Raw genomic sequence first — 9,580 nt, 5'->3', positions numbered from 1 at the left:
CTACCCATGCAGAGCTAGAAAAAGTACCCCCTTACTGAAGACATCAAGTTCCAAAAATCACCATAATAAACACACCTTTGTTAGGTCTGTTGTGCTGCACCCCTTTTGATGATATCTCTGTGCAATGTACAAACTGTGCAACTGCACGTGGAGGCGCCGACTCCCAAACCCTCGTACCAATACCCACAGTGGTTTAAGATCATTTTATTGAGGAGTAAGAGGCGGGAAGAGATGGGGGAGTAGTTACAGCCTCCCCAGCTCCACCAGGGGGAACAGACGCCCTCCCCGCCTTCCACCTCCCAAGTGGCTCCCCCCCATACTATAGGGGGATTTTGTGCAAACTCTGCCCTGGTGGCGTGGAGGGTGGGTGGAAATGGTAGCAGCTGGGGCTGGCAGCGGTGCTACTGGGTGCTGGGCGGCTTGTAGGGCTCCAGGAGGAGGGCGGAGAAGGTGTTGACCTTATCCGCCCCCCGCACCTCATGGGGCAGCAGAGGCAGCTTCACAATGTGGAAGTCTTCATACAGGTCCTCCATCTATGGCCGAGGCAGGGGGCAGAGGGCAAAGGGCAGTGGTCAGGGGGCTGGCTGCAGGGCAGGGACATAGATGTAGGTTGATTGAAAGGGTTAGGCTGAGGGACTCCCAAGGTCAGAGGCTTCATGGGGTCACAGGTAGGAGTGGCGCCAGTGAGGTCAGAGATTCTGGGGTTGGACCTTCAGCTCCTCAGAGGTTTCCAGGCCAGGCCAGCCACAGTCCTCCACGGCCAAAATTAGGGAAAAGGGTCTGAAGTAGGGGTGAAGGGCAGGAGGCTGGGGTAGAGGTCAGAGGCAGGATGGAGCCGAGTCAAAGCATAGAGTAAATGGCTGGCAGTGCTGTGGCGAGGCTGGGCCAGGCCCCACTGCCAGGATCAGAGGTGTGAGGGCTGGGTGGGTGGGTGGGTGGGTGGGCATGCACACCTGGTCCAGGTACTTGGCCTGGATCTTGTGGCGGGCCTCACACATCTTGCAGGGTTTCTCAGGATCTGGGAAGACGAGCTGGTTGACAATGATGTTGTGTGTGTCGATCTTGCACTTGGCCAGCTCCTGGATCAGCCGCTCCGTCTCGTACAGGGACAGGAACTCAGCGATGCACACGCAGATGAAAGTTGTCTGCTCCTGCAGGGTGTGAAAGAGGACAGTGAGGCCCATGTGCCGGCCCTGTCCCTGGAGCCTCTCACTGTCCACCTGTACCATGACTCACAGGGTCCTTGAACTGCTCGCTGACAGAGCGGATGACGGGCAGCGTCTCCTCCAGCTTGGAGGCCAGCTGGTCTGCGTTCATATCGCCCAGGCCCAGCATGTTGCACATCTGGGGGTGGTGGCACGGGAAGGCTTGACGTTTATCTGCGGCTGCTAGACCTCCTGGGTTGGGGGCTCGTTAAACACCCAGGGTGGATGGCTCCTGACACCTCCCAGTGGTTAAAAGGCCCTTGAGCAGACCACAGGGTCAAATCCCATCTCTACCTCTTCTGTGGGATTGTGGCCTGGTGGCCTGATCTCTCAAAGGCTTAGTTTACCCATGTGTAGACCTTAGCTCCAACAGCTGGTATACTACATGATCTGACATGTCACATGCTCAGAACAGTGCCTGGCACAGATAAGTGCTCTACAAATGTGACTAGTTGAGGCACAGGTCCCCATAGGAGGACTAAACACACTACCTGGGAGCTGGGCTGTAATAAATATGACTGTCATACTACTAATAACAAGTGTTCTCCATTGGACAAGGAAAGTGAGGCCCAGAGAGGTAAGTGATTTGCTACAGGTCACATAGCTATGTCACATTAGAGTGCAAAGCATTTGAACCTGGGCTGCCTGGCTCTGGAATACGTGCTTTCAAGCTCTGTCTGGGGTACCCAGTAGATGGGGACAGGGACATCACGTCCCCTAGAGTGGGTAGACAGTTCCCCTATAATGAAGATCCACCCCACCCATTGGGAACTGTGGACCCAGAGGGATTGTGCGTGGGAAAGGCCTTTGTCACTGCACCTCTGGGGGACTGGGGGCCAGCTCCCACCCAGGGGACACTTGGATGCCCTCGGGCCCTGCCTGCCTGTGAGATGAAGGGGCTGATCTGGTTCTTGATCTGCATGAGGCGGCCTAGGCCCCGCTCCACGATGGTGGGGAAGTTGAGCAGCCTCAGCGTGTGGCCTGTGGGCGCTGTGTCAAACACCACCACCGAGAAGTTCATGCCCTTCACCAGCCTGTGGGGAGATGAGGGTCAGGCCTACTCTGCTCCCTCTTCCACCCCAGCCACAGGCAGCACCAGCCCACTGGGCCTGACCTCATGACCTCTGCATAGCTCATGGCCTCGTCGATGCCTGGGAAGGCGCTCATGGCTTCCTGCATCATCTTCTTGCCCATGCTTAGCATGTTGTCCTCCTCGAAGAACTCATCAGGCAGCTCTGCCACACCAAGGCTGGGGTCAATCTCCTGGGGTGGGGGGGGGCAAGGGATCGAGACTCAGGCTGCTGCTGATACTCCCAGGGTCTTCTCACCTGGGTGGCACCAGGACCAGAGGAGCCCATAGGGGGCTTCAACCTCAGCTCTGTTTAAGGTTCCAACAGAGAAGAGGCTGGGGAGACCCCTAAGGTTCTATGACCCTCTCTCAGTCACTAAGGCCTCCTGATTGCACAAAGAGTCAATTTCAAAAACAGATGGAAAATTGCAAATTGTGATTAGTGGCCACAGAGGGAAGCCAAAGCCCTCTGTATGGCTTTCACTGGCTATTCCCCCACCTGGACCCTGACTGTTTCCTGGTTATTCCTCTAGCATGAGCCTTCCCCCACCATCTCATCTGTCAGAGCAGTCACACCCCACTGCCCTGCCTTCCTTTCTCCTTAACTTCCAGCCTTTCCTTGCATGGCTTACTCATCACATTTATTTTTGTTTTTTTTTTTAAATTTTTAAAATTTTTATTTTATTTATTCATTTTAAGAGAGGAGAGAGAGAGGGAGGGGGAGGGGGGGGGGGAGAGAGAGAGAGAGAGAGAGAGAGAGAGAGAGAGAGAGAGACAGGGGGGAGGAGCTGGAAGCATCAACTCCCATATGTGCCTTGACCAGGCAAGCCCAGGGTTTTGAACTGGTGACCTCAGCATTTCCAGGTCGACGCTTTATCCACTGCGCCACCACAGGTCAGGCTGTTCTTTTTTTTTTTAATTATTTTTATTTTATTTATTCATTTCAGAGAAGAGAGAGAGAAGGTAGGGAGGAGAAGGAAGCATCAGCTCCCATATGTGCCTTGACCAGGCAAGCCCAGGGTTTCAAACCGGCGACCTCAGCATTCCAGGTCAAGGCTTTATCCACTGTGCCACCACAGGTCATTGCTCCCCATTCCTAATCATAAACTCCAATGGGCACTTGACAGCCACACAGTTCAATCTTGGGCGTGTTTATGTCACATCTTATCCCTCCTCAACCCCTGCTATTCTATTTGCTCCTTGCTCTCTGCTGAGACCCGTGCCTCACCTGGGTCTCAAACAGAACGAAAAGCCACAAAGGCTGTCAACATCCGTACCCCCCCCCCCCCCGCATTCCTGGCACTGGAGGAGTCCAAATCATGAGTCTGTGCACTGGATGGAGCTCACTCCACTCAAGGACAGCCCTCTGCTGGCATCCTCACTTCCTCCTGCAATATCACTTTTCCCTCCCTGTTGGAGCATTTGCCTCAGGAAACAAATGTGGTCTAATATCTCTTTTCTTAAAAAAAAAAGCCCTCCTTAATCCCGCTCTGTCTCCCTCCAGCGATGGCCCCATTTCTTAGCCCCCATCATGGCAATCACTGTCTCCGCTTCCTCAGCTCACCTACTCCAGGCAGGCGTTTGCCTCCACTCCCAGGGTGGTTTCTCTATAAACAGATGTGCCTGCTAGAGTGAACAATCTCTTTCTGCCTAATTCCTTTGTCCTCCTGCAGCTCAGGAGCCCATACCCTCTGGCTCTCCTCCTACCTCTCTGGTGGCTCCTTCTCAGCCACCTTCACTACTGGACCCTAAATGCTGATATGCCTTCAGGTTGTTTCTGGGCTTCTCTGTTGTCTCACATTTAAAATACTTTAATTAAAAAAATTTTGGGGGGGGCCTGACCAGGCGGTGGCGCAGTGAATAGAGCGTCGGACTGGGATGCAGAAGGACCCAGGTTCGAGACCCCAAGGTCACCAGCCTGAGCGCGGGCTCATCTGGCTTGTGCCAAAAAAAAAAAAAAGCTCACCAGCTTGGACCCAAGGTCACTGACTTGAGCAAGGGGTTACTCAGTCTGCTGAAGGCCCGCAGTCAAGGCACATGTGAGAAAGCAATCAATGAACGACTAAGGAGTCCCAACGAAAAACTGATGATTGATGCTTCTCATCTCTCTCCGTTCCTGTCTGTCTATCCCTCTCTCTGACTCTCTCTCTGTCGCTGTAAAAAAATAAAATTAAAATAAATTAAAAAAAAAAAAAATTTGGGGGGGGGCGACTTCCTTGGCCTCCATCTTACCTTGGGGCCAGGGAACCTTGCTGGGCGGGATGCGCTGTACTCAATAAAGCCTTTTGTTATTCCACACTTGGTGGCTCCAGCCCCTTCCTTCCTTCTCAGCAGGGAAAAATACCTTACATTTTGGTGCCGAAAACCCGGGAGGAGTTAGAAGTCTGCAAGGACTGCTCCTCTCCCCGTCCCCTCCGAGAAAGAACCAGGATCTCCGACCTTCCACCCACTTCGGTGCACGGTGCGGTAAGTCCCCTGCCTCCAGCCTCCCCTCAGTTCTTTCCTCCGAGATTCCCTGTCCAAAACCGTAGCTACGTCAGGGAAGTCTTTTTCGTCCGTGCTGTGGAGACGTCCAGAGCACATCCACTTTACCTTTTCCGTCCGTGGCTGGACCTTGAGTTTTAGGACGCTAATACTCAAATCTGACCACTCCGAGGACTGAGGGTGGCCATGGGGGCACAGGAATCTCCCTCCTTAAAGAAGAAGAAACTGTTCTTCTCTGCTGTGGCCAGGCCACAGAACCCACTGAATTAGCCTCCTGAAGGGACTTTCGGTGTTAACACTCTCACCAATTTAACTATCGCCAAAAAAGCTGGGAACTGACTGGAGATCTCTTACATACATGGCTTCTAGTTATTCATGCACCTGTCCTTAATCTCTGTGCCACCTGTTCCACTGCGCAGGCCTTTTTCTGGCCAGAGAAACCTCACCTAAAACCTCCACTCCTGATCTTTCCTTCTCTGAGGACTCCCAACTCTCTTTACCTCCTGTCTGACGCCCGGCAGTGCCCCTCTCTTGGGACTTCTCTGGTCCCTCTGCAGACCTCTTTTGTGCTCGGGTCTCTTCCCTCTGAGAGCCCCCTCCCCTCCCTTTGCAAAAACCTGTTTCTTATTCACCACTACCATTCTCTTTCTCCTCCCCTGCTGGTCAGGGGCCCTTCCCTTCTCCACTGTGTTAAGTCCCTCCCCCGTCAGGCCATTCTCCACCTACTATTGGCTTTTACACCGGTTTGCAGTACCTCAAGGCCCAACCCCAATTAAAAAAAAAATAATAATTTTTTTTGGCCCTGGCCGGTTGGCTCAGCGGTAGAGCGTCGGCCTGGCGTGCAGGAGTCCCAGGTTCGATTCCCAGCCAGGGCACACAGGAGAAGCGCCCATCTGCTTCTCCACCCCTCCCCCTCTCCTTCCTCTCTGTCTCTCTCTTCTCCTCCCGCAGCCAAGGCTCCATTGAAGCAAAGTTGGCCCAGGTGCTGAGGATGGCTCCATGGCCTCTGCCTCAGGTGCTAGATGGCTCTGGTTGCAACAGAGCAATGCCCCAGATGGGCAGAGCATTGCCCCCTGGTGGGCATGCTGGGTGGATCCCCGTCGGGCACATGTGGGAGTATGTCTGACTGCCTCCCCGTTTCCAACTTCAGAAAAATACAAAAAAAATTTTTTTTTCTTTTTGAGAGAGTGAAAGAGAGAAAGAGAGGGGATGAGGGAGAGAGAAAGAAAGAAAAGCATTAACTCGCTGCTCCACTTAGTTGTGTATTGATTACTTCTTGTGCATTCCTTGACCAGGGATCAAACCTTGGGCTCAAGCCAGTGACCTCGGAGTCAGAGCCAGTGATCCTGGGTTTCAAACTGGGGTGCTCTATCCACTTGCACCACCACTGCTCAGGCTCACACAGCCTTTTTTTTTGTATTTTTCTGAAGCTGGAAACGTGGAGAGACAGTAGACAGACTCCCGCATGCGTGTGACAGGGATTCACCCGGCACGCCCACCAGGGGCGACGCTCTGCCCACCAGGGGGCGAAGCTCTGCCCCTCCCGGGCGTCGCTCTGCCGCGACCAGAGCCACTCTAGCGCCTGGGGCAGAGGCCAAGGAGCCATCCCCAGCGCCCGGGCCATCTTTGCTCCAATGGAGCCTTGGCTGCGGGAGGGGAAGAGAGAGACAGAAAGGAAGGAGGGGTGGAGGGGTGGAGAAGCAAATGGGCGCTTCTCCTATGTGCCCTGGCCGGGAATCGAACCCGGGTCCCCTGCACGCCAGGCCGACGCTCTACCGCTGAGCCAACTGGCCAGGGCTCACACAGCTTTAAACACCAATCTCCTACAATTCCAAATCAATGTCAATTTCCTCTGAGTTCCAAGCTCACACAGCTAAGCTACTGTCCTTATGTCCTCACTTGGACATTCAGTGGGTACCTTGGATTCATTATGGTCAAAATGGAATTCCTGACTTGCCCCTTCTTAACCTGTTCCTCTTCTAGTCTTCCCCATCCCAGCTGCTCAGGAGCCAACTAAGAGATGTACTTATTTCATTTCTTTTCTTCACCCATTACAACCAATCAGTTGCATAACTTTACTCTCAAGAGACATCCCAAATCTTGCCATTTCTCCCTCAACATTTTGCCTCCACCTTAGGACTGGCTGCCATAATCTCTTGCCTGGTCACTGTCCCAGGCTTCTTGTTAGTCTCTTTACTTCCAGCTTCAACTTACAATCTATCCTCCCCATGGCAGCCACAGGCTACTTTTCTTTTTTTTTATTATTTTTATTTTATTTTTATTGATTTTTGGAGAGAGAAAAAGATAGGAAGAGTGGGAAAGAGAGGGGAGAAGCAGGAAGCATCTATTCGTAGTAGTTGTTTCCTGTATGTGCCCTGACCAGGCAAGCCCGTTGCAACACCTTAGTTGTTCATTGACTGCTTTCTCATATGTGCCTTGACTGCAGGCCTTCAGCAGACCGAGTAACCCCTTGCTGGAGCCAGCGACCTTGGGTTCAAGCTGGTGGGCTTTTGCTCAAACCAGATGAGCTCGCGCTCAAGTTGGCAATCTCGGGGTCTCGAACCTGGGCCCTCTGCATCCCAGTCCAACGCTCTATCCACTGCGCCACCGCCTGGTCAGGCCGAACAGCTTCTTATTACACTTGGAATCAAAGCTAAATTGCTCCAAGAGGCCTACAAGGTCCTACACCATGTGGCTCTGATGGACTTTTCTGATGTCTCTCTCCCCTTGCTCACTAAACTTTGGTTATTCTGCCTTCCTTTTTGCTCCACAAGCATTCCTCAATTGTTTTGCTGTGGGTATGTTGAAGAATGGGTAAAACCAGAGAAACAAAGAATGTAAACTGGGCAAGACATTGTAGTTGATGGTAGGTGTTCTCAGGAAAGGCCTGAACGGGCCTTTGCCAGACTTGAGAGCTGAGACTTGCTCTACTCACCATGGCAAAGAGGTTGTCATAGCCTTTGACCTTGGTGGGTACCTTGGAGAACTTCTGGTCAAATGCATCAGAGATGTTGTGGGCTGGGTCCGTGGAGATGATCAGAACACTCTCCCGTCCTTTGGATAGCTGGACTGCTAGGCTGCAGCTGGGCAAGGAAAAGGTCAAAAGGCAGGGAGTAAGGGGTCAGGCTCTACTCCCTAGGTCTGTCTGCATGGGGGAGATGAGGGGTTCAGAAGCAGGGGTTTTGAGAATATGAGTAATTGTGAGAACAAGTCTCAATCCCTGCAAAGGGACCCTCTCAGACCTCACCTATGACCCTTCTAGTTGGCTAGAGTTGTGAGGTTCAGTCTGACTTGACACCTGCTTCTTCTCTGCAGACACAGAGCAGTATGCTCCAGCTGTCCAGCCAACATAGTTAAGGGGTCCCTTGCATCCCCTCAAGGCTAAGCTAAGGAGTCCTTAGAACCTCCTGCTAAACTCAGGATGGTTCGGTCCACTCGTCCAGGATAATTTGCCCCAGGGATGACTCCCTGTCCAACAGGCAGACTGAAAGAGTCTCATCACGTGCCGCCCCCCCACCACACCCCCGCCAGTGGGTACGAACTAACAAGGTTCACCAGACTAAGAGTTTGCTCCGGAGCCCCTCTCCCTACTCTGAGCTCGCTCTGGTATAGTCCAGCTGATTTGGACATCTAAGTGTTCTCCCGGCCCCCATGCGCTGGGTTCAATGTAGTTCGGCCCTTGAGCTCCAGCGGAAATGGTCCAACTCAGAGGGTGCCAGGCCTGCATTCAGGAGGTATCTTCCATTTGCTCCCGGTAACTGGTAGAGAGCGCAACGCGGAAGACCCCGGCCCAATCCAAGTGTCCAGCTCTAGGTGGAAGAACCGGCCCCTGGCCTCCCCTTCTCCCAGTGGTACATCCTACCGGTCTTCCCGGTCTCCGCCGCAGCCTTCTTACCTGCAAGTGGTCTTGCCAACTCCACCCTTGCCCCCAACGAAGATCCACTTAAGGCTACGCTGCTCGATGATGTTGCTAAGCGTAGGTTCCAGCGGCTCCACATCGGGTGCATCCTCGAACTCCTCTGTCTCAACCCCCCACCCGGCCACCCCTGCCGCCATCTTAGAACCGGCTCACGTGACCAAGCGGAGCGTACCACGCAAAGCGCCTACAGAGAAATATTCTTTGCCCTCTCTCCATCAGGGCTAGCATCCCGAGCTAGTTTCTTCATAGCCTGACTTTTAGGCGCCAACAGAAGCCATATCTTCCATTTCCAGGGTTTACCTCGTCGATTTCCCGACTGTTTTCCCAAAGACGCTCCCTTCCTAATTAACATATGGTACGTTCCAGAATACTCCCCTTTACTGATTGGACCATAAGTCTCGCAGCCCTCTTTTCACTGGCTACATCTTTTATTACTTTCACCAATCACTCGCAGGTCCCGGTAGCCTCTTCTCCTTAGCAACCAGTCAAACACCCCGTCCATGCCCTGTCCTTAAGTTAGATCCCAGGTCCGCCTTGGCCTGAGTCCGTAGGTTCAACCTCGTTCCCCCTATATCCAGATTGGGTCCCAGCATTGTCTCAGGTCCGTTTTCTCCGTGTGACATCTGGCTTCTAATGCAAACCAATCACAGACGAACTGATTAGTTAGCTGAAGTCAGATCCTGGGCCTGTGAGAGGGTTAGAGGGAGAACTGACTCCAGTGGTACACAAGGTCCGTAGATTCTTGTTCGGTGCTCCCTGAATACCCATGCTCTGCACACCAGGGCAGAAATCACACCTGCAAATGCCTCCTTGTCTTGGTAAGAACCCTATTCCGGAAAACTTCCTTGCAGTTTGCTTCCTGTGGAAGGGGAGACTCCAGTTCAGCGAATTCCCTGTTTGAAC

At 53.0% G+C, this 9,580-nt stretch overlaps 1 protein-coding gene across 1 annotated transcript; it reads right to left on the bottom strand.

Annotated features, from left to right (window-relative positions):
• Positions 1–188: 188 nt before the first annotated feature.
• Positions 189–9,029, bottom strand: GET3 (guided entry of tail-anchored proteins factor 3, ATPase). The gene is made up of 7 exons (XM_066271552.1): positions 8,654–9,029; positions 7,694–7,841; positions 2,320–2,468; positions 2,089–2,239; positions 1,237–1,344; positions 954–1,151; positions 189–533 (listed from the first exon to the last, which is right to left on the bottom strand). The coding sequence occupies exons 1-7, from the start codon at positions 8,812–8,814 to the stop codon at positions 402–404; spliced, it is 1,047 nt and encodes a 348-aa protein (XP_066127649.1). The 5' UTR covers positions 8,815–9,029; the 3' UTR covers positions 189–401.
• Between the last annotated feature and the right edge of the window lie 551 nt (positions 9,030–9,580).

Source organism: Saccopteryx bilineata, chromosome 1, assembly GCF_036850765.1.
Source record: "Saccopteryx bilineata isolate mSacBil1 chromosome 1, mSacBil1_pri_phased_curated, whole genome shotgun sequence".
Classification (NCBI taxonomy): Eukaryota; Metazoa; Chordata; class Mammalia; order Chiroptera; family Emballonuridae; genus Saccopteryx; species Saccopteryx bilineata.
This window is presented reverse-complemented; position numbering and strand designations above follow the sequence as displayed.

What these genes read in the sequence shown, in the direction of transcription:
- GET3 (XM_066271552.1), bottom strand. Translation starts at nt 8,814, where the DNA reads ATGGCGGCAGGGGTGGCCGGGTGGGGGGTTGAGACAGAGGAGTTCGAG. An exon ending in ATGACAACCTCTTTGCCATG is followed by an intron (nt 2,469 to 7,693) that starts GTGAGTAGAGCA and finishes CCCCCACCCCAG; the next exon opens with GAGATTGACCCCAGCCTTGG. An exon ending in AGCTATGCAGAGGTCATGAG is followed by an intron (nt 2,240 to 2,319) that starts GTCAGGCCCAGT and finishes ATCTCCCCACAG; the next exon opens with GCTGGTGAAGGGCATGAACT.